The sequence below is a fragment of the Argopecten irradians genome, chromosome 8, assembly GCF_041381155.1.
Source record: "Argopecten irradians isolate NY chromosome 8, Ai_NY, whole genome shotgun sequence".
NCBI lineage: Eukaryota > Metazoa > Mollusca > Bivalvia > Pectinida > Pectinidae > Argopecten > Argopecten irradians.
This window is the reverse complement of record NC_091141.1, coordinates 12878167-12903522: the sequence shown is the minus strand read 5'-3', so window position 1 is coordinate 12903522 and position 25356 is coordinate 12878167. Positions and strand designations below refer to the sequence as shown.

At 35.8% G+C, this 25356-nt stretch overlaps 1 protein-coding gene across 4 annotated transcripts; it reads left to right on the top strand.

Annotated features, from left to right (window-relative positions):
- Positions 1-5310: 5310 nt before the first annotated feature.
- Positions 5311-24869, top strand: LOC138329408 (SPRY domain-containing protein 3-like). 4 transcript variants are annotated; one of them, XR_011209451.1, is made up of 11 exons: positions 5311-5419; positions 7978-8135; positions 11547-11662; positions 12440-12527; positions 12837-13104; positions 17161-17346; positions 17874-18023; positions 18457-18577; positions 19056-19237; positions 19488-22108; positions 22139-24869. XR_011209451.1 is itself a non-coding variant. In XM_069276378.1 (10 exons), exons 1-10 carry the CDS (start codon positions 5387-5389, stop codon positions 19620-19622), a joined length of 1314 nt encoding a protein of 437 aa, XP_069132479.1. In that variant the 5' UTR covers positions 5311-5386; the 3' UTR covers positions 19623-24869. The 4 variants fall into 4 exon arrangements, 3 of the variants coding, with proteins under 3 accessions (XP_069132479.1, XP_069132476.1, XP_069132478.1); XM_069276378.1 differs by having other exon boundaries at positions 12837-12981; positions 19488-24869; XM_069276375.1 differs by having other exon boundaries at positions 19488-24869.
- Positions 24870-25356: the final 487 nt, after the last annotated feature.

Here is a 25356-nt window from a genome sequence, read left to right as displayed (position 1 = left end):
AGTTGACTGGCAGGCTCTAATTGACCCTAATGATAATGTTGATGATATTAATAATCTTATAATTGATAAAATCCATAGTTTAGCCGCCTTGCATATTCCTGTCAAAGTAATTAGAATTCGTCCTAATGATAAACCATGGATGACCCAGGAAATAAGAAGAAATTTGAGGGTTAAAAATAGATTACATAAGAAAGCAAGATCTACTAATAGGGAGAATGACTGGCTCAGATTTAGGATTGCACGTAATGATGTTATTGATATGATAAGACAGGCAAAACAAAACTATTTAAATAAATTACAAAATACCCTATCTGACAAGTCAATTCCGCCTGGCAAATGGTGGCGTATTGCCAAGTCTATTAGTAACTTCTCTAATAAGTCTTCTTCTTCACAACCTTTTAAAATTGGTGGTAATATAATTATTCATCCTATGGACAAAGCAGAGGCATTAAATAACTTCTTCTGTTCTATTTCAAATTCCACAGCTGAAGTTGATGATTCTGATCCTGACTTACCTCCCCTTAGTCACCTTAATTTTTCCAATATCAACATTACTGATCAAGATATCTTAGATCAAATTAACCTAATAAAACTTAACAAGCCTGCTGGACCTGATAATGTTTCTCCTACAATAATAAAAAATCTTGCACCTTCTATATTTACACCTCTGAAATTACTTTTTCAGAAAACTATTTTAACTGGTAAGGTACCACACTCTTGGAAATCCTCAAATGTTACTGCTATTTATAAAGGTAAAGGTTCTGTTGATGATCCCAGTAACTACAGACCTATTGCTATTACTTCCTGTTTAAGTAAATTATTAGAAAAAATTATTTTTAAATATGTATTTAACTTTGTAACGAAACATCATATCATAAGTGAGAATCAGTCTGGATTTCAACGTAGGGATTCAACTGTCAATCAACTTATTTCTATTTATGATGTAATTTCCAAAAACTTAGATAATGGTAAAGATATTAGATTAGTCTTTTGCGATATTAGTAAGGCTTTTGATAGGGTATGGCACAAAGGACTTCTTTATAAACTTAAAAAATATGGTATTTCTGGCAATCTTTACAAATGGTTTGAGAGCTATTTATCTGACAGGAAACAACGAGTTATCTTTGAAGGTTATATGTCCAATTTTAAATCCATTTCTGCTGGTGTTCCCCAAGGCTCTGTTCTTGGTCCTTTCCTTTTTCTTCTTTTTATTAATGACATCACTCATGAAATTAATACTAATGTAAAACTTTTTGCTGATGATACATCACTTTTATGTTATAGTTGATGAAGATGTTATTACCCCAGCTAATGATCTCAACGATGACTTAGAATCCATTTATAATTGGGCTAAACTTTGGAAAATTCATTTTAATCCACAGAAAACTGTTGCTTTATCTGTTTCAAGGAAAAAGAGATACCATCCACAACTTATCTTTAATAATCAAATAATTAATGAACATGTTTTCCACAAACATCTTGGTGTTATTTTTAACTCAAATGGAAGCTGGGGTGATCATATTAAATATATATATGATACTGCTTGTAAAAGACTTAATATCTTGCGCATGCTTAAACACAAAATTGACAGGAAATCGTTGGAATCTTTATATCTCTCTTTCATCCGCCCCATCTTAGAATATGCCTCTTCTGTGTGGGATAACTGTAATATTGGAGACGAAAAACTTCTTGAATCTGTCCAAATTGATGCAATAAAAATTATTACTGGCCTCAGAAGTGGAACGTCTCATCAAATATTATATTATGAATCTGGGTTTGAAAAATTAAAAGATAGACGTAATAGACATAAACTCATTTTAATGTACAAAATAATAAATCACTTAACGGCTGACTATCTATATCACACTATTGAACCCTATATTAATAATAATGTTACTCACCGACTTCGCACTAATAGATTCTTTAATATTCCTCCATCCAGAACATGCACCTATGACCGTAGTTTCTTTCCCGATACAATGCGCCTATGGAATAATCTTGACCATTCTATTACCTCATCCCCTACTCTTAGTACTTTTAAAAAGAATTTAAATAAAACTCAAACACACTCTAATAGTAATGCTGTTAACTTCACCTCCTGTAATCCAAGAAAACTTAATATAATACTTTGTCAATTACGTAATAATGCGAGCAATCTAAACTTTGACAAATATAAAGACCACCTTATTGATGACCCTGCTTGTTCCTGTGGCGCTGCTTGTGAAAATGCTGATCACTATTTTTTCTTCTGTCCTCTTTTTACTGACTCCAGACACTTTATTACTAACATTGCTAACCATTTCAATCATATCTCTTCTAAACTATTAACATCTGGTGATACCCAATTATCTATTGAAGAGAATCAATTCATCCTTTCTAATGTGACTAATTATATCTCTGCCACTAACAGATTCAATTAATCCTAGCTATCCTGTTAAATTTGTTATTTGGTCATATACTTACTATAAATATACTTATTTATGAATATCATATGCTAATCTTCTTGATGTAAGTTTAATCTTATATCTTTAATCGATGAATCTGAGTAAAGCTACACTATGTGTGTATGTGTGTGAGAGAGGGGTATGTATGTGATTGTTGATATGTATATATTCACTTACATTAATCCTGTAATATTGTCTATTTATGTATGTAAATATGTATGCAATGTAACCTCCGGGACGGGAGATGACTTATATAGGCTTGCCTTTTGTCAGATCCCTTTAATATTTGTTATTAATAAAATATGTTGAAATGAAATTAAATGGTAGGCCTAGAGCAATTTTGATAATTTTGTAAGAAAACAGAGTTTTAATAGACAGTCAATTTCTTTATGCGTGTAAGTGTTGATAATCTCATCGGATCATTTCTACACATGAAAACGCGTAGTTAAAAGTTCAATTGAATGCACACAAAGGGGACTAGATCTAAATGAAAATTGAATACAAATGTACTCTTTATTTGTGCACTTATTTTATTGTGATAGCGACGAAGACTAGTCACATATCAAAGTTCATTGTAAAGACATCCTCCTGTTTTTTTGCTCATCGGAAATGTCAATAACGGTATCCACGTCTATGGGCATGTCGTGGTGCACATGTAACAGAGCCAGAACCTATGCTCGCAGGTTTTAGGACCCTAAGGCGTTTGATAACACTCTAGTAAGCTTCTTTCTGTTGTTGCCGTTGTTAGTATAGCATGGTAAGAGACACCCTTATATCCCTACGGCCTAATAGTCCGAAGGTCCGTTAGTCCGAAGGTCCAATAAGCCGAAGGCCCGTTAGTCCGAAATTTAGTAAATATTGCAAGTTATATAGTTGTTATAATTAACGTACAGTTGTATTTTCACGAATACATTTTTCTGCAGTGCTGATCTGACAATTTGTATGGACGATTGGACGGCAAGTTGTCATTTATTCATGGAGCATTGCGAGTTCAAAATTACATCAAAATAAAAAAATAATACTAAAACAGGTTTATATGTTATATTTTATAAGATATCTCACAAGCATACAAGCTTTAAAGTTGTCCGATTGTAAGCCTTATGTACACTGTAATTTGATTGCATTAGGGTTAACGTTGCTCCATGAATAAATGATGTATATAATCAAAATTTACCGAAAAATGACCTTTATTATACCTTACATACGTTATATTTTACAATATGTACATGTATTTTGCGTTTCCTTCCCCTTTCTTTGACTTGTATTTGTAATCTACCCTTAATGACAGAAATGGTCCGCATAATGATATTTTGGGGGGTGATGTTAAACGTGATTGCATTGTAAATTAAAATGCATATACCAGTGGCGTAGGAAGATGAAACGTAATTGGGGGGGGGGGGGGGGGGGGGAAGGTCCTTAATATTTTGTAACACAGGAGGCCTGTGCAGCCCTGCTCGATCTGAACATACCGGGTTCACACCAACGGCACATTGTTTTGTAACTCAAAATAATAATAAATTAATTGTCTTGCTAAGACATGTAAACAAAGTAATCTTTTAAGAGACATTTTTTGAAATACAAATGCAGAACGTAGAATCCCTAAATGGACACTTTTAGTGTAGTTCATGTGTATTGAATTACTACTATTAAAGATTTGAACATTATGTGCTTGAACGTTTTAGGAAATGCGCCGCGCAGCGGAAATTTTGTTAGAATGAAGTACGAAAATTGTGCAGGAGGACCCTTTTTTCTTTCAAATATGCATTTTTAGAACATTTCAGTCGGCGAAAATGGGGGGGGGGGGCAAAAAGACATGTTTGCCCCCCCGTCCTGGGGAACGGGGGGCAGTTGCCCCCCTCCCCCCCCCGCCCCCCCCCCCCCCCCCCCCCCCGCTTCCTACGCCCCTGTATACTCTTTAATATCAGATACGTTTACGTATTTCAAGATTATGCTCTTTTTTAAAATTCGCAGCATTTCGTTTTTTATTATCATTTTTCATCAAATCTATAGTCACATACATATGTAAGTATACCTTAGCAAATTTACAACAAATCTTTTGCATCGAAAACCGTAATAAACATTTCGAGTACTGTTCACATATAAATTCCAGTTATATTTATTTTTTCGGACTATCGGGCCTTCGGACTAACGGGCCTTAGGACTATTGGACCTTCGGACTAACGGGCCTTAGGACTAATGGGCCTTCGGACTATTGGGCCGTAGGGATATAAGGCGGTCACCGATCTAAGATCTTGTGTATATTGGGATATAACTCCTTGATAGTTTCCTACTGTCTTGTTCCTGTCGGGTTTTCGGCTTAAAAGGGTCAATTTTCTGACACGAGCTTTTAGTGCGTATAATTGTAAACCCTGGAAACGAAACGGAAACTTACATGTATGTAGATGTAGCCTATACTAGGACAAGACTCATGAGTTTTCTGCTAGGACGTAGTTTAAAAAAAGGTGAGATAAGCTGACGCTTTGATCCAGATCATTCAAATTAGTGAAAACCCAAGGATTTTTAAGTCCAAGGACGTATATATATAAATATATAATGAACGTAAATATAGTGATAAGTCCTTGGTGAAAACAGGGACCAGAAAATAAAGTCTCAGGGAGGACCAATGATGTGAACGATCGATGAACTAAGGAGAAACCTAAATCAACATTTTAGGTATTTCCAACTTTCTTTCATCTTTATGGATAAACTGTATTTGTAGGCGAATAATGACATTTTTATTTTTCCCGCGCAAAACAATTTGTAAGCGTCCTTCTGATATTAATCATTCTTGTAACCCAGATCTGACGGATATTTTCGTGTGATCAAAACGCTTGATTTGGATACCATACCAAGCATTTTTGTTAAGGTTGTCAGCGACATAGATCAGAAGCAGCACCACCTGCCGGCGAAATGAAGAACAAAACACGATGCGTTGACAAGAGATGAACGAGAAAGATGTCGTGTCTTCATTACAGGTCAGTGATTTACCATGTTAAGCAAATAAAAAGGACTACATTACACCTAGCAATCCTTGTGTTTTACAAAAATGCTGCCACGCGTGATTATCTATGGACAATCGTGTTTTGTAACAGCTGTCGTACGGACTAAAGTCCCCTTTTCGGGCCCCATGGAAATGACAACATTACGTTGTTGTTATTTTTGTTTGCAATATAGGAAGTAACTTATGATGAAAGTTTTAAAGAGGAAATGCTTGCGCGCAGTAAGATATATTCGCATAAGGTATGAATTTAATGACACAAATGAAAGAATGAAAATCTCCTTATTTAAGGGTACCTATTTTAATCCATGTTTGAATGTTTCTCCAACAATGTTTCAGTTTAGACGATGAGAAATTATGATAGGAATCATCTTAATCATTTTACGATTGTCGGAAGTAGACTGTGTGTGTCGCAGCTGTTTCTGACTTTCTGATTAGCTGAATTGTGTCACAATAGACCTATACCGGGAAAGATAAGAAGGAGCTGAATATAGAGCCTTAGCCTGTGTTCAGAAATCATCCTCACAGGGGGCCAACTCAATGAAAATGGATGTAGTCATCCATTTTTTTGTAATTGGAGGATGGACTGATGAGTATATATGACAGTCATGTGATTTTTTTCAAAAAATACGAGATTTGAAAAATTATTAAAAAATCGGAATATTTAGGCCGACTATAAAACAGAGAAAGGGACGACAGTCGCAATATTGGATTTTTTACCCCCACCTCGATTAAAGTTAATTTTTTCACAATAGTATACCTTTTTTCCTAGAGTCATAATCACGCATCAGTCCTCCGATAATCCATAATCACACACAAACTATGCAAAGGCATATAAACGTTGTCTATATAGTCAAACGCAATATTTTAATCCAAAATTACCGGCGCTTTCTGACTTGTGACATCGAAAGCAACGTCCTAGTGAAGAGCGATTAGAGTGACTTCCCCTGCAGTGTAATTCAATCGGTTTAATCAGAGATATTCCGATACGTTTGTTTTCGCAGAAAATTTGAATATTAAAACGTATCGGAATACCTCTGACTAAACCCATTGAATGACATTGCAGGGGGCTGATTTTGTCAAAATACTTGTTGATTTATGAAAAAGAGGTAGGTATTTGACATTGATGAGGATTTGTATATGATTTAAATGTTTTATATTGTCACAATCCAAACTCTGAAAATGTTACCCTCAGCATCGGGTAAATGGCCTATCGGAAGTTAGAGGTTAGACACGATGTAATGTTCCATAAGTGTCTCATCGTGCTATACCTCTAACATTGTTGGAGTAGTCCGGTAGCACGCTAAATCTGGCTATATATTTAGATTTGACTATATAGTCAAATCTGACAACACGTTATAGTTGACAAATGTAAACAAACAGGTGAGGTCTAGTCACATTTTTCTCTTGCAGTATGAAAGCATGGATGACGAAACATGTAAGTCGGTGATATGAATAATGTTTGCCGACTTGTTCATTGGCAGGCGACTTTTTAAAATTCCATCGTTGCAATTATTTAGTATCCATTATCACTATAAGCCCATTCATATAGCAATTAGTGACATCACAATGGCCAGTTAAGCTCCGCCCACTGGTGGTCTAACTTTGGTGGTTTGGCTTTGTATTACTGTACAGTGTAAATTTTTAATTAATGATTTCTTCCTTATTTTCAGACCGATCCTTAAATGTCATACACCAAAATGGAGATGGGATTATTCCCTTTCCAATGATGTCTTCCAATTTTCGCTGACATTTCTGTGTCGGTAGTAATCAACTTACCTGTATTTTTCTCACTATATGTCTCTACTAAACCCAAGCCAATTTAGACCACCAGTGGGCGTGGCCTAATCTTTTGTTCTGTCCAGTGTGACGTCAGCCTGAATGGCCTTATTCCCTGGTAACAAAACTATAGCAAGGCAAACCAATATGGCGTTGTTGTGTCGTCTGCAGATAAGCATCCACCTGATGAAGATTCGGGCAACAGGTGCGCTTGGAGCATGCAGATCCCCGTGCAAATCAACCATGTGCAGAAAGTGCTATAGTCGGCTCATAAACAACAAGATATGTGGCATATTTCAAATGAGAAATTTGGATTTTATATCTTTCATCAGAACATAAGAATGAATGGATGCGAGTACCAAAAAATGCAACGACAGATTTTAAAAGAAATTATCTTGGATGACAAAATATTTTGTTTTGCCAATTATAAAGATTAGTCATTTAATTTTCGATGTGTACACTGATTTTATGACAAGGTTGTCACTTTTGTTTACATTTGTCCACTGTCTGATTTGGCTATATAGTCAAATCTACCTATATAGCCAGATTTAGCGTGCTACCAGACCTACAAACAGATAACCCTACATGTAAATAGTCAGGAGTAGGACCAGTACTTGTAATATGTAAATTGTCAATTTAGCAAATCATCAACTATTGACCAAATACTGCATACAGTTGAAAGTTTGGTTTTTGTTTTATAAATGAATCAAAAACAGCATTGCTTCAAAATTTAAGTGAAATGATTTTTTCCTACAGAACTTAGTGGCCATGGAAATACGATATCCAAATCAATTCATGCACGTATTTAGACATCACCAGAGACTTCACCAGGATGCTGGGCAGGTGCGAGATGCTGATGTAGAAGCAGGACAACCTCGGTATTCCAACATCAATGTTGATGGAGATGTTCTCAGGTAGTATGATAATTTAGCCTGATGTTTTTAAATTGAAATAACATACAGATCCTATCAAGTCTGCATTCTCACTTTATTATTTGGGGTGATTGGTTGGTGTAGCGGTTCAGCCACGATCGCCTAGGCCTCTCACCTATATAGCTAGTGTAGTAGTTAAGTCACTTGCCATTCACCAAGCCAACAGCTGGGGTTGAGTCCCTGACACGGACAGAAAAGGTCAGGGGTCACCTGGCGGATCAAGTAGGTTTTCACTTGGCACTCCATTTATCTCCAAGTATAGGAATCCAGACCATTGGAAGTGATTTATACAAGTGATATAACTTGTTTTGCAATCAATGTAAAATATAATAAAGTTTATACAGGTTTATATTCACTTTATTATGTACCTGTGCATTGAGTCCCAGGACCCCCATGACTTCATTTTAGGAGTCAACCACAATTATTTATAGCTCACCTGGCCCAGAGGGCCGGTGAGCTTATGTCATGGCGCGGCGTCCGTCCGTCCGTCAAGATTTCCTTTAAATAGCTACTTGTCATAGAGTTCTGCATGGATTGTAACCAAATTTGGCCACTAACATCCTTGGGGGAAGGGGAACAGAACTTGTATAAATTTTGGCTCTGATAGTGTTTCCCACACCCCCGATTAGCATGGCGCCGCGCCGTGCCCTTTTTACCTGACGCCATGCCCCTATGACATAACGCCGTGCCCTGTTTGTCCCCAGTACACTTCTACTAAACTACCAAAATACCAGGTAGTGGCTTGATAATTAAGTAAACAAAAGAAGTGTGACCACTCCCTGACCCCCTGACCAACACCCCAGTGACCCTAATTAGCAGCCTTGGGCTATTTCCACCATGGCTTGTGGTGTCACTTTCAGGTCTGTGTATTACGTAAGCTGAAGTCAAGCAGCCGATCGGCAGCCTAGAAAACAATCAGCTGGCCTTTCAATAAGTTTTATGACTACAGCTAGTGAGCATTACTTCAAAAACAAATACTGCTTACAACTGTAAATGATTTACTCACGTTTTAATGTTAAATAGGCCTATCTATATCTGATGGATGTCACAAGATTTGCAATCGTAATGGCCGCCATTTTGGGTGTATTGTAATAGTAGATCCGGAGGTATTGAATTTCAGGATTTTACTAATATTCACGTTTTTAAAAATGAAAACGGTATTATTTTTTTAGAATTTCGGTGTGAATTTATTTTTAGAAAAGATATCTTAATAATAATAAAATTATTAATAGCAAAGTAATTAAAATAAATCAAATTAAAAAGAAATCAACTTTTTTCTCTATCAGATTAAATTGAAATATTTTGCATACTACTCTAACACTTATCTGTATTTTCTTAATTTAGTGCTTGTAAATTTAGAACATTATTTTAATTAATTGTCCATTATAATAAAAACATGTTATCTTATTCAAATCAATACAGTATTTTTAATATTTAAATAAAGATATATATTAAAATAAAGGTAATTGGATTGAAATAAAGGAATACATTTTGAATTTTCCCATTCTTTTAATTAATATAAATGAAATTTAGATCTTTATTGTGAATCAATTATAGTCATGATCATATTATCTGCAGATTACAATTTTCAAAAATCATTTTTTTTCACCCAGAATAATTAAATAGATGTCCTGATATTACTTAGCAACAAAGAGAGTTTAAAGCATTAAAATGATATTAAGTTGAACCAGAATTAAATAAACAACAAGTCAGTTTTAAAGATTTCCCCTTGTATTGGAAGTTGTCGATATAACCTTTGTGCCCCTCTGATGGTTATTTATCGCGGTCAAGGTGCCCTTTTCAAAACCCAGCACCATGCCCTTTTTTTTTCCTGTGGGAAACACTACTCTGACCCCCAAGGGGCAGGAAGGGCGGGGCCAAATAGGGGAAATAGAGGTAAATCTTATAAATCGCTACTTGTCCTAGAGTTCTACATGGATCGAGTTCTACATGGATTGTAGCCAAATTTGGCCACTAACATCCTTGGGGGAAGGGGAACAGAACTTGTATAAATTTTGGCTCTGACCCCCAAGGGGCAGGAGGGGCGGGGCCCAATAGGGGAAATAGAGGTAAATCCTATAAATCGCTACTTGTCCTATAGTTCTGCATGAATTGTAACCAAATTTGTCCACTAACATCCTTGGGGGAAGGGGAACAGAACTTGTATAAATTTTGGCTCTGACCCCCCAGGGGCAGGAAGGGCGGGGCCCAATAGGGGGATTAGAGGTAAATCCTATAAATCGCTACTAGTCATAGAGTTCTGCATGGATTGTGACCAAATTTGGCCACAAACATCCTTGGGAGAAGGGGAACAGAACTTGTATAAATTTTGGCTCTGACCCCCAGGGGGCAGGAGGGGCGGGGCCCAATAGGAGAAATAGAGGTAAATCCTATAAATCGCTACTTGTCCTATAGTTCTGCATGAATTGTAACCAAATTTGGCCACAACATCCTTGGGGGAAGGGGAACAGATCTTTTATAAATTTTGGCTCTGACCCCCAGGGGGCAGGAGGGGCGGGGCCCAATAGGGGAAATAGAGGTAAATTCTATAAGTAGCTACTTGTCCTATAATTCTGCATGAAATGTAACCAAATTTATCCACTAACATCCTTGGGGGAAGGGGAACAGAACTTGTATAAATTTTGGCTCTGACCCCCCGGGGGCAGGAGGGGCGGGGCCCAATAGGGGAAATAGAGGCAAATCCTTTAAATCGCTACTAGTCCTAGAGTTCTGCATGGAATGTAACCAAATTTGGCCACAAACATCCCTCGGGGAAGGGGAACAGAACTTTTATAAATTTTGGCTCTGACCCCCAGGGGGCAGGAGGGGCGGGGCCCAATAGGGGAAATAGAGGTAAATCCTATAAATCGCTACTTGGCCTAGAGTTCTGCATGTATTGTAACCAAATTTGGCCACAAACATCCTTGGGAGAAGGGGAACAGAACTTGTATAAATTTTGGCCCCGGGGGCATGAAGGGTGGGGACCAATAGGGGAATTAGAGGTAAATATTCAAATTTCTTCAGAAAAGAAACAATGAACCAGTATACACAACATACAGTACTTGGCATTACAAACCATGTGAGCGATACAGGCCCTCTGGGCCTCTTGTGAGTTAGAGAGATGCATCAGGAAAATCTCTGTTGAAATAATGTGTGTAATATTTGCTGTAGGTCTAATTTCTGTATAGCCATCAATACCTGTTCTGATTTCTTTTGCAAATAGATTTTTGACTTATATATTACAAGTAGCCCCAGTAATAATTAATTACAAAATTTGATTCTATGAAGTGGCCCTTAATTTTTGAAAGCACCCTTGGCACATATTGAGTAGTATATGGTGCATTTCATTATAGCTTTTCTACTAACCATGGCCACATTAATCTGGCTTTTCAGCTACTCCCCTAACGACAGATTCAGTGTTGGTTTGTATGTAGCTGGGGAGCCTCTCACTCCAGAAGACTACTACTTTGAAGTGGAAATTCTTGACATTGGTAATCGTGGAACTATAGGTGAGTCCATTGGGAAACCAAATATTGATAAGAAGCAATCTTTTCTACTTTTACTACGACTATTAAAAAAGAACATAATTAAAGTGAACAGTCGGGCAAGGATGGCTAAAGTTGGTAAAAATGGTGTGAATGTATCCAGTATAATTTCTTATGAAATGGAAAAATAAAATCTCGTCAAAATCTGTCTGCGTACGAAGAAATTAATTTAAAGTATAGAAATTCTAAAACGTCCTCCCGGCTCACTATGTCCGTGGTTACATTTCCACGCAGCCTCGCTTTCAATGCTTTCAATTTTTCTTTACTTTAATGGTCAGAACTGGGAAACTAAGCAGAACTTGGCCGTCGTATTAATATGTGAGAACTTTTGGAAGGCCAATGAACGCATTTAGACTGGTTTTCTTTGCCCGACTATTCACTTTAATGCTATACATGTTGATATATCATTGAGATTTCTTTTCTATTAAATTTGATATTCTAATGGAAGTACTTACCTCATTACATCATACGAGAATTGGAGATAAATCTGGCAACTTTGAAAAAAAAAACATTTCCAGAGCTAGATTTTTTTATCAGAAATGAGACCTTTTATCAGTCCCAAAAAGTTCACAAAAGAATGTAAGATTTATGTTATAGATGGTTTCACTGTTATAGGTAGAAGCTGGAAAAGTTCCAATGTGTGAATTACAAGGTGATTCAAGTATGTTTAGATGTGATTTACTTGTAAAAGATCATGGATGTCATCATGAGTTCCATTACAGTAACATATCTAATTTTCAGGAGTGGGTCTTGTACCCCAACGATATCCTCTGGATGCCCAGCCAGGGTGGAGAGCTTTTTCTGTAGGATTTCATGCTGATGATGGGAAGTATGTAGAATTTTATATACAGTGGAATCTGTTTAATGTCATATTCCATTTGCACTCCTGTTTACGTGGGGATGAATAAGACATACAAATGTTCAATAAGCTAGACTGAGTGTAATAGCCAAACATCACAGAACAATTTATCTTGTCTTCATTCATATTATAATTCAAAAGTGTTATACTGAATATTAAAAGCCTCTGAAGAAAAATCTCAAAATGTGTTTTAGCAGTTTAAGTTTGATTCCCTGTGAAATTCATGTATCACTATTTAGTATCAGTATTTATTGAATCTGATTTTGTTTGTGATTGCAGACTGTATAAAGCTAATGGCTTTGGCAAACCTTTTGGCACCAAGAGTCAGACCGGAGACAAGATAGGATGTGGAATCAAATTCTCAGCCCCCGAGGAGGGGCCAGGGCAGTCTGTAAAGGTCTTCTTTACACATAATGGAAAAGAGGTTAGTTATTCCGCCCAACGAAGTTGGCGGGGGATATACAAATGGGTTCCGTCCGTCCGTCCGTACGAATGGTTTCCAGAGCATTCGTCTGTAAAGGTCTTCTTTACACATAATGGAAAAGAGGTTAGTTATTCCGCCCAACGAAGTTGGCGGGGGATATACAAATGGGTTCCGTCCGTCCGTCCGTACGAATGGTTTCCAGAGCATGACTCTAAAACCAGTAGAGATATTTCCACGAAAATTTATAGACACATTGGTCTTATGGTCTAGTAGTGCCTTTTGCTATTTTAAGGTTTTCACTTTTTGTACTTTTTTCTGTAACCATGGAAACATTGCTGAAAATGGCAGATTTTTGTGTAAATATCGTTTCCAGAGCACAACTCTAAAATCAGCAGAGATATTTCCATGAAACTTCATAGACACATTGTTCTTATGGTCTAGTAGTGCCTTTTGCTATTCTTAGCTTTTCATTTTTTGCACTTCTTCCGTAACCATAGAAACATTGCTGAAAATATCATATTTTTGTACCAGGTTCGTTTCCGGAGCATAACTCTAAAACCAGAAGAGATATTTCCACAAAAATTTATAGACACATTGGTCTTATGGTCTAGTAGTGCCTTTTGCTATTTTAAGGTTTTCACTTTTTGTACTTTTTTCTGTAACCATGGAAACATTGCTGAAATTGGCAGATTTTTGTGTAAGAATCGTTTCCGGAGCACAACTCTAAAACCAGCAGAGATATTTCCATGAAACTTCATAGACACATTGTTCTTATGGTCTAGTAGTGCCTTTTGCTATTTGTAGGTTTTCACTTTTTGTGCTTTTTTCTGTAACCATAGAAACATTGCTGAAAATATCATATTTTTGTAGCAGGTTCATTTCCGGAGCATAACTCTAAAACCAGCAGAGATATTTCCACGAAAATTTATAGACACATTGGTCTTATGGTCTAGTAGTGCCTTTTGCTATTTTAAGGTTTTCACTTTTTGTACTTTTTTCTGTAACCATGGAAACATTGCTGAAAATGGCAGATTTTTGTGTAAATATCGTTTCCAGAGCACAACTCTAAAATCAGCAGAGATATTTCCATGAAACTTCATAGACACATTGTTCTTATGGTCTAGTAGTGCCTTTTGCTATTTTTAGCTTTTCATTTTTTGCACTTCTTCCGTAACCATAGAAACATTGCTGAAAATATCATATTTTTGTACCAGGTTCGTTTCCGGAGCATAACTCTAAAACCAGAAGAGATATTTCCACAAAAATTTATAGACACATTGGTCTTATGGTCTAGTAGTGCCTTTTGCTATTTTAAGGTTTTCACTTTTTGTACTTTTTTCTGTAACCATGGAAACATTGCTGAAAATGGCAGATTTTTGTGTAAGAATCGTTTCCGGAGCACAACTCTAAAACCAGCAGAGATATTTCCATGAAACTTCATAGACACATTGTTCTTATGGTCTAGTAGTGCCTTTTGCTATTTGTAGGTTTTCACTTTTTGTGCTTTTTTCTGTAACCATAGAAACATTGCTGAAAATATCATATTTTTGTAGCAGGTTCATTTCCGGAGCATAACTCTAAAACCAGCAGAGATATTTCCACTTCATAGACACATTCATTTTATGGTCTAGTAGTACCTTTTGCTATTTTTAGGTTTTCATTTTTTGCACTTTTTCCTGTTTTTTTTTCATACACATAAGTCTCCACAATCAAAGTTACTTCAGCTTTGATATCTCCATTGGCGGGGGATCTGAGTGACTATGTTCTTGTTATGTTTAAATTTACATACGTTAGGCAGATAAGGTGAACCATGTGTATCTACATACAGTGGGAAAGAAGTAAATAACTAATTCATATGCAATGTGAATATTTATGGGATTAATCAGGTTTCTTTAAACGCTCTGGAAACAAATGTTTACAAATAATGTAAAGGAACTGGAGGATCTTTGATTATTAGCTCACCTGGTCCGAAGGACCGAGGTGAGCTTATGGGATACCGCAGCGTCCGGCGTCCGTCGTCCGTCGTCCGTCGTCCGGCGTCCGTCGTCCGTCGTCCGTCGTCCGTCAACAATCGACTTCTTCTCCATAACCGCTGGTCGGATTTCAACAAAATTTGACTGGTAGCATCCTTATGGGCTACTAACTAAAAATTGTACAAATGATGAGGCTGACCCCCCAGGGGGCTGAGGGGCGGGGCCAAAAAGGGTCAATTTGACTATTTCCATATAAACGACTTCTTCTCTGAAACCAAGCATGGGATAGCACCCATAATGCAATGGTAGCATCTTTATAGGGTGGGGATTCAAAATTGTACAAATGATGGGGCTGACCCCCCAGGGGGCTGAGGGGCGGGGCCAAAAGGGGTCAATTTGACTATTTCCATATAAACAACTTCTTCTCTGAAACCAAGCATGGGATAGCACCCATAATGCAATGGTAGCATCCTTATAGGGTGGGGATTCAAAATTGTACAAATGATGGGGCAGACCCCCCAGGGGCCTGAGGGGCGGGGCCAAAAGGGGTCAATTTGGCTATTTCCATATAAACAACTTCTTCTCTGGAACCAAGCATGGGATAGCACCCATAATGCAATGGTAGCATCCTTATAGGGTGGGGATTCAAAATTGTACAAATGATGGGGCTGACCCCCCGGGGGCCTGAGGGGCGGGGTCAAAAGGGGTCAATTTGGCTATTTCCATATAAACGACTTCTTCTCTGAAACCAAGCATGGGATAGCACCCATAATGCAATGGTAGCATCCTTATAGGGTGGGGATTCAAAATTGTAAAAAAAAAGGGGCTGACCCCCCGGGGGCCTGAGGGGCGGGGTCAAAAGGGGTCAATTTGGCTATTTCCATATAAACGACTTCTTCTCTGAAACCAAGCATGGGATAGCACCCATAATGCAATGGTAGCATCCTTATAGGGTGGGGATTCAAAATTGTACAAATGATGGGTCTGACCCCCCGGGGGCCTGAGGGGCGGGGTCAAAAGGGGTCAATTTGGCTATTTCCATATAAACGACTTCTTCTCTGAAACCAAGCATGAGATAGCACTCATAATGCAATGGTAGTATCGTTATAGGGTGGGGATTAAAAATTGTACAAATGATAGGGCTGACCCCCCGGGGGCCTGAGGGGCGGGGTCAAAAGGGGTCAATTTGGCTATTTCCATATAAACGACTTCTTCTCTGAAACCAAGCATGAGACAGCACTCATAATGCAATGGTAGAATCGTTATAGGGTGGGGATTCAAAATTGTACAAATGATGGGGCTGACCCCCCGGGGGCCTGAAGGGTGGGGTCAAAAGGGGTCGATTTGGCTATTTCCATATAAATGACTTCTTGTCTGCAACTAAGCATGGGATAGCACCCATAATGCAATGGTAGCATCCTTATAGGGTGGGTATTCCAAATTGTGCAAATGATAGGACTGACCCCCCGGGGGGCCTGAGGGGCGTGGTCAAAAGTGGTCAATTTCCATATAAATGACTTCTTCTCTGCAACTTAACATGGGATTACGCTCATAATGCAATGGTTACATCCTTAAAGGGTTTGGATTCAAAATTTTGCAAATGAAGGGGCTGACCCCCCGGGGGCCTGAAGGGTGGGGTCAAAAGGGGTCAATTTAGCTATTTCCATATAAACGACTTCTTCTCTGCACCTAAGCATGGAAGAGAACTCATAATGCAATGGTAGCATCCTTACAGGGTTGGAATATGAAATTGTACAAATGATAGGGCTGATCCCCGGGGCCTTAGACGGCAGTAGATGCGGGGTCAAAAGGTCAATTAGGCTACTATTTTCATATATATTACTTTGTCTCTGAACCTATGTATTGGATAGCATATTTGTATGGTATCAATAGCATCATTTTAAGGTTGTGATTCAAAATTAAACTTTGGGAGTCAATTTTGCTAATTTTTCTAATGATTGTCAGTCTTTGTGATAATTACTAAAAAAAAACCAGGTGAGCGATACAGGCCCTCTGGGCCTCTTTGATTGTTTACATAAAATCATAAGGAAAAGACTATTTTCATAAAATTAAAAGGAAAAATGATAAACTGATAATGGATACTAACAATGCCAATAAGAAGGAGGCTATGTTGGTCAAATATTTTAACAAACAATGGAAAAGGTGAATACCATGAATGATGATTAATTGTCTTCTAATGAATTAGGTTGGCATGATGATGATGCAAGCCCCAGCCCGGGGGCTGTACCCTGCTGTTGGGATGCATTCCTCAGGGGAGGAGGTCCGTCTCAACCTGGAAGCTGAGTGGCTCTATGAGGACTTGGTCCTTATGGCTGTTGACAACGGGGAAGAGGACTGGTCACGTCTCCATGATGTTCGGCTTAACGGAACTGTAAGTGTTGAGGAAATTCATTAGTAATTGTTTTAGATCATTATCAACTGAAGATAATTTAACTCTATTTGTAGTTTATTAGAATTGGTGCATTCATATATGTGTATAAAATGGTAAGAAGATTATGAAGATCAAGTTGAAGAATCCCTCACAGTGTATTAATTTTCTCAAGAGAAATGAACATTGTCAGAGACCCACGGTTGAATACACTTCACTCCCCTCCACTTATCACCTGTGGGTCTGCTCAGTCAAAATTCTAGTTTTGGTGGTGTCACTCTATAAATAGAAACCAATCAACAAGCTCTTTCAAAATCAGAACTCTTCAGAATTTTAAGAGGATAGTGACAAAAGTGCATAGAATTTCTTCAGTTTTTCAATTATTTTAATCAATTAGTTAATAAATTAATTAGAAAAATATGCCATTAAAGAGTGGTAAAATGTCATCTTGTATATTGATTAAGTAAACTTTGATTATAAAAACATTGCTTTCAATTTCAATTAAACTGTATTTTGTTGTGTTATTTCAGACATTAGAATATATGGGACGAGGAAAAAGTATACATGACGTTGGTCTAGCTCAAGCCAGATGGCCCCTCGACACAACATATCATTATTTTGAAATTGAAATAATGGATCCTGGTGAAAACTGCTACATTGCCATAGGGGTAGCCAGAAGAGTTAGTAGTCCCCAATAGCTGATGAATGTTTGGCGGTATAGAATGTTATCACATAGCTCTATACGCCTCAGTGTGGATGCTGTTCAGTGTAATGTACTTAGATTAATGATGGTCTTGATTCAAATGTCGCATGTCAAATTGTATACTACAAACTTTCAATGGTGTACAACAAAGTGACACCTTATTTAAAACTCAAAATATATATTTATATTCTTCTTTTGTATTTTTTGCATGAAGTTAATATTTTGGTTATCATCATTAGTTTACCAAGTGTCAAGTTTATTGCTATTTAAGTCATTGTTAAGTAATTTTAATTGATGCATATTTTGTCATGGTTAAAATAGACTAAATGATTTATGTTTAATATGAGTTTGAAATCTTCTTTTCATTTATATTGAGTTGATTCATATGCTGATTTTAAAACTGTTTTTAGAACTACCCCCACCACAGACATCCTGGATGGAATAAAGGATCTATAGCGTACCATGCTGACGATGGTAAAATATTTGTGGGCTCTGGAGTTGGAGATCCATTTGGACCAAGATGCCATAAAGGTAGAAATTTTTAGTTTGAAATATGAATTTTATCAAAATTTTTTAATTGATGCATATATTTTTATCAAGAAAATAATGACTTTACGTGAGTAAATTACAATTTACTGCCAATTAGTTTCCCCTTCCGGTGATAGTGATGTTATAATTTAACATAGTTTTAATTTTTGTGATGTCACGATAACCCGAGGCTTATTGGTGGTAAATCATACTTCACCCCATCATTTTGGTATCTTAAAAACCCTGTATTAAGGACAAGGTGGATATTGAAGTTTATATTGAGGGTGAGTTAACAGCATTTACCTGTATTATAAGAATCATAAAATTTCACAAGAAAATTCTAGAAAATGTAAATATTCATATTTGGTAGATTACTTGTTCTTTTATAAGTGAGTGTGATTTCTTTTTCTGGTTTTCCACATTTTATGGATCTTGAGTTTAAGAAAAGATATCCTATTGTTACGTACATTGTGTTTTCCAGGTGATATAATGGGTTGTGGGATCCTGTTCCCTCCAGACTATGATGGAGAAACAGACAGCGATCTTTCTCCCGACGATCCCGATGTCCACAACGATATGATTGATGAATTCAGTGATGATTCAGATGATGATGACATCATACCCGGCGGCCGATTTCTTGATCAGAATGGTACCAAAGTATGGGTAGGTAACCATAGCAACACAACATGGTCGATAAAATTGATGAGTAGAAATAAGTTTTCCCATTAGTTAGGTTTGAAGAAAGACAGAAAAAATCTAGAAACAATTTAATTTATAAGCAATATGTTTTAGATTGTGACTCTACTTTCTTCCTGAATATAATATTTATGGTAAATTAATTTTTATTTAGGTATTTTGCAAATATTGATGGTATAAATGGTAAAATTGATATTTGTTATTTATATTTTTGCAGATATTTTTTACAAGAAATGGAAAAATGATTGGGAAAAAACAAGTTCCAATTCCTAAAGGAGGTTTCTTCCCAACTGTGGGTATGCTGAGTAGCTGTGAAAAGGTGCGGATTGACTTGAGACCCCTGACAGGTTGATGGTTAACATTTGGCCTACAATAACAGGTTACTTGTGGCCCTAAAGTGAAGATGTGTGCCAGATAGTATTCTGTGAGCCTGGGATCAGCCTCATATAAACCAGGGATCAATGGTGATGTTCACACTAGGACAATAGGTTATATTTATCATGCTTCTTATGAGCCTCAGAGAAATGAACATTAATCAAATGTGCTTTAAATATTTAATGTTTTATTGTGATAAAAATTTTCTTCTACCCCGATGTGAGGGTTATATTATAAGAGGATATCTGCACATTGTAAATATGCTGTATGTATATATTAGGTCCACCGAGAGTTTTTGATCTGTGTATATATACTAAGTAATATGTTGGATAATCATTCTGCTATCAATCGTTAATGGAGGTACATTGTGTATTTTCTCATTTGAGGAAGAACATCAAATAGTTTTCACAATATAGCATTCTGGGTATTAGAAAATGTCCTCAATTGACAAAGAGTACAAGTGATCTTAAAATCAAACCCAAGTGTTACTGTTATAGAAACTACTACAAAATTGTACCAGACAAAAGTGCATTCTCCAAGGAGAAATTCAATTTGACTTTAACATATTTTGATATCTTGGTAAATTTTGTACTAAAATGTCTTATAGCTTACAAAACTATTTGCTTATACACATTTAAGAAATTGTTAAAATTCTATATTCTGTATTTTGGGACATGAGCAATGGGATGTCATGTAAAATACTGAAAGTTAAACTATTTATCCCATAACTATGCATGTTTCACAATGCAAAAATCATTTGATGAACTCCACAGCAGTTGATAGTCGTTTTTATAAGTTTGTAAACACCTACAGTGTTTATCATTATCAGACTCCTTTTCATAGTGCATGTTCTTTTAAATTGCATTGGTAAGAAGTAGTTACTTAAACAAATATCTAAAGTAAAACAACAGAGTATATACTGACACTGTATTTACTAGTAATAGGCTATTCAGATAGGAGTTCTCCAACAAGTGTCTGTGACTTTTTAATATAAACTCTTCTTAGCGTGTGTCTTCAAAAAATAAAATTGATAAATATAATAAACAACAGTCACATGTTGAGAACCTCCATCTTGGTTATTTAGTGAGCTGTTTGAATGTGTTTGATAATGGAATGATGGTTATTTTATGTTGAGTGGTTTTGGAGGAAAGGTTGTTATTGCTATTCATATAAGTAATTAATGATCTGACCACATCTACCAAGTAGGTCAGGATAATGTCAGGTGTTTTCTTATTGTTTGAAAAAGGGAATTTATAAATGGCTACACTGTTGCTTTTCTTATAGTGCTATATGTAATATATGCTAAAATGTGTACACCCCTGGTTGGGATTTTCAGGTAAATATATATACATATCTGTTATATAAGTCTTTGTAGTGATGTAGAATTAGCGCTCTGTGACAAGCTTTCTAGCAGCTTTTTAAATCTATTGATTTGCTCTATCGTTTGTTTAAATAGCTGTTTCTTACTATATATTTGTTAATATTCACAGGGATTTTAATTTTGCAAATTTTATACATTTACCCAAATTCTCAAAATTTGATACCTCACATCTTCTTTCAAAAGTCAATAACAAATTTCAAAACAGTAATTTCATATTTGAAATTTTACACCTGTGAAATTTTAACAAATATTCAGTGCTGCATAAAGCTTTATTCTTCAAGTGTAAAAGTTCAATACTTTTGTATAAGTGTTAGGAGAGGACTGACTTGTAAACTTCTGGTAAAGTTGTTGAAGAAGATTCCCATCTTCTGATACATTGTAATGTTAAAGTGCCTCTTATAATTACGATATTTGTTAATTAACCCAGATGTAATCGTCACAGAAATTAAACTGCTTTGTCATTTTACGACAAAGTAACATGTATGTTTTTATGTTTGAAGAAGATTTGTGAAACAGTGATGCCAGATCAAGGCTCTGTGCCATTTATTGTTCGGATGAGTTGTTTTAAAAAAAACTCTATGCTGAAGTTGCGTTAGTTAAACACTTCATATTTTGAATAGCTACATTTGATAGGCGGCATCATACAAAAAAATCAAGTTTTTAGCTGCTGATTTTGACTCAATAGTCTATCTTTTGACATTTCTATGTTTTTTAGTAGGGACATATATATCATAAATCTTATCTCTACTGTAATATTGGTATATATACATGTATGATGTCATATTTCACAGTCTTCCAAAGTGAAAACAAAATTGAATCGAATTTTAACATAGAGAAAAATAATGATATACCGGGTAATTATACCTATATTGTGTAAGATATGTTTGTAGTTACAGAACCTTTCAGAACCAGATATGTGATATGACATCAGTAAAGTATGATTTATAGACAAAGTTTTAGCCTTAACAAATCATATTGGTTCCGATGATTGCTTGGTCTGTTATATCTAAAGTGATTTTACCAAAATTAATATAACCCTCGGTATTGATGACATGTTAACAATATAACTTTCATCCAATCAGGTAATGTCAATATAACTTTCATCCAATCAGGTAATGTTTGCTGGCAGGCAGTGATCCCATAAATAGATCAAACAGGAGCTTTTAATCTATCCGCTCCCATCTCCAAAAAAAAAAAAAAAAACCCACACAAAGTCCAATTTGAATAGAATATCATATTTAGAATGAAAGCACTGCAGATTTAATTAGTTAAAGTGAATAAGTTGTTGTTACTCATAGCCTATTGTTTTGTATATACAATTGTATACACATTGTCTATAGAGTGTGGCCATATTGTTGAGATATTGTTTGGACAGACGAGTCTTACATGATCGTGTTTGTGTTTGAAAGTTTGATGCATCTTCAGTTAAGACATTGTGATATTAGTTTTATGTAGTGTTCACTAATTAATTAAACTTAATATGTGGCATGGAAAGAAAGTCATTTCGTTGGTGATGTGTAATTGTTTAAAAAAAAATCCTGAAATTTTGTTAATGTTTTCTTTTAATTTTATTGTGTTGATATGAAGTAAATGTTATTGTGTTAGGCTCATTAAGCTATTATTATATAGATGTTAGTGTTAATTTTATTGTACCAGACAGCTATTGATGTTAGTTTTGTTGTGTTTATTGTTTAGTGATAGAGTTATATAAAGATGTAATTTAATGTATTTATACCCATATCTGTATAGCCAGTTCCTTGGTTGCTTGAGTATTAGTCAGTTAGAGTTGTATATCTGATGCTTGTAGTTATCTAATTATCCTTTAAGTAAAAACGTTGTTGCTATGACACTTCATTACTCACCCTATCTCTTCCGTCTTTGCATATTACAGAGTTATCTGCCCTGCGAGTAGGTACTGATTGTGACGTCATCTGTTTGTGAGTGTACCGTCATACTTTTCGGGGGGAAAAACGATGGGAATTGCGCTCACAAAATAATGACGTAACAATAAATACCTACCTGCAAGGGAGCTAACTCTGTAATATGCAAAAACGAAATACCAATAAATAGATTACTATCTTGTTGATTTTATTAACAATATCTCAAACCTTCTTGATATGACTTTATAGGGTGAATCCCTTCTTGTCAAAACTTAAACTGTAAAATACTATATGACTATTTCTCCAAATATATGATTAATGGCTAAAAAAAGTATTGTTGCTAGGTAGGCAGACAACATTTTGGGAGATATGTTGGCGATAAACCCAGAACATACTCTAGCTCAATAGTACTGGTGTGACAAAGCGTAGTTATGTAGGTGGTACACCCAGACTAACTTTTGCTTACTTGTTCAGTTTTAGTAAGATCAAGTGTTGAATAAGTGTTTTCATTTAGGTGACAAACCTAGAACTTACACTAGCTAACTTTTAGTACAAGCTTATCAACAAAAAAGTTATGAATTATGAAATGATGAGAAGCTGCTAAGATTGTGGTTAACTTTGACAACTTGATAAACAAGAAAAAGAATATTAATTGATATACCAGGTTGCAGTATTTGTCTGAGTGTTAGACTATCAACATTCTAGTAAACTAGGATCATTTTCTGGGAGTAATCTTATTGTATGGTTTTATACCTCATATACTTACATGTATAAATTTGACACAAAATACCACGTATTAAACACCGGTAATACTTGTACTGTGTGAACTCATTGAAATATTCTGGACTGATAAAATATGTAGTTACCATATAAAATGTATTGATTTCAGAGATAGTACTTATAATGAATTTTACAAGTTATACATTTACTTGTGAAACATAAGAATTTGCGTTCCAGCTCTCTTGCAAAAATACATGTATGGAAAAATTTGTTTCTCACAAAATCGTATGGTAAGAAAGTAACTGGAGTAAAGTAGTTTATGTTACTGGTAGTTAATTAGGGGACTTGAAATACCAACATTTTCGGATAAATTTTCATCCCGTACAGTTATGTATCACTTATATGTGTACTTAATCAAGTTAATTGAACTCTTGAAACTTTCAGTTTTATTTTGACACTTTTTTGATAAGATCTTATTTTAGACATGATTTTTCACATCCTCTAGAAGAGGCTTTCTGTTTCCTTTTTCATATGCATTGTATAACTATAAGTATATATATACTTCACCTTGTTCATTTCACCTTCTTCTTTCTTCATGAGATAAGCGAATCTCTCTTCTTTACTTTGTTTTTGATATTCAGTGACTTTAGACAAGTGGTAGTTCAAGTTAGTACTTGCTTGCTGTGACATTGAGCTTCACCAGCCCGTGTATGTGTAGAGTTGTAGAACTTAGGTACCATAAATGTATTACATATGGCAACGCCTCATTCTATACATCTAACATATACAATATGTGGTACACATTATATATGTATTGTGTATCTCGCATATCGCTGTGTATATTGCATGACGAGAAGACTGAAGTTTTCAAACTATAAAATTATATTGTGAACCTCTTGTGTCACTGTACATAAGCAGAAAAAAACACACAAGTTCTCATTTCTCTACTATTTAGTACCCCCACCCCCACCGGTATACTTTATACCTGTACAAAAAGTATGTTGTGTATCTTGCTGTTTGCTGTGTTATACTTCTATGAATGTTTGTTGTTAATATTATTTGTTTTAAATGACCTGTGTGATATTCTTGAATGAGAATGGAGGACGTACGTTTTGAAAGGGTTATTCTGTATTGAGATGTTTCTATTTTTGTTGCTAATAACACATCATTGGTTGATACATTACCAATAAAAATTTCCCGTTGCTTTGAAAGCTAGCAATCAAATAAATTTGATATATAATAACTTCTGCCTTAGTTTTGATATTTCACCTAGCCATTAGCCACCAGCTCAACTCGATTTGCAGTCTTCTAAGAAGAGAAGTCTTCTCAGAAGATCTTCCAGCCTATAGACGGAAGAGCTCCCAGAAGTAGAAGATATATTCTAGAAGTAGAAGAGGGCTTATCGAGTTAAGCTCATGGACCAAGTTTAGTTCAGCTGAAGTTATTGTTGACAAAGCCATACTACATAACATGAGATGCATTTTATAGTACTCTTATATTAACTAAATGGCTATTATTATTTATCATTGATAATCGTTGTTTCAAAGACAAGCCAGAAGAAATTTTACCTGGCGTACATTGATATGAAAATGTAAACCATGGAAGAAAGTACCCATTGAAATTTTACGTTACACAGTAGCCTCGTAAAGTACAGTTCACATTCTTTCAGCATTATGATCGTTTGTATTTCTCTTGAAGCTACAGGTACAATTAAATGTACTGTAGTGAAT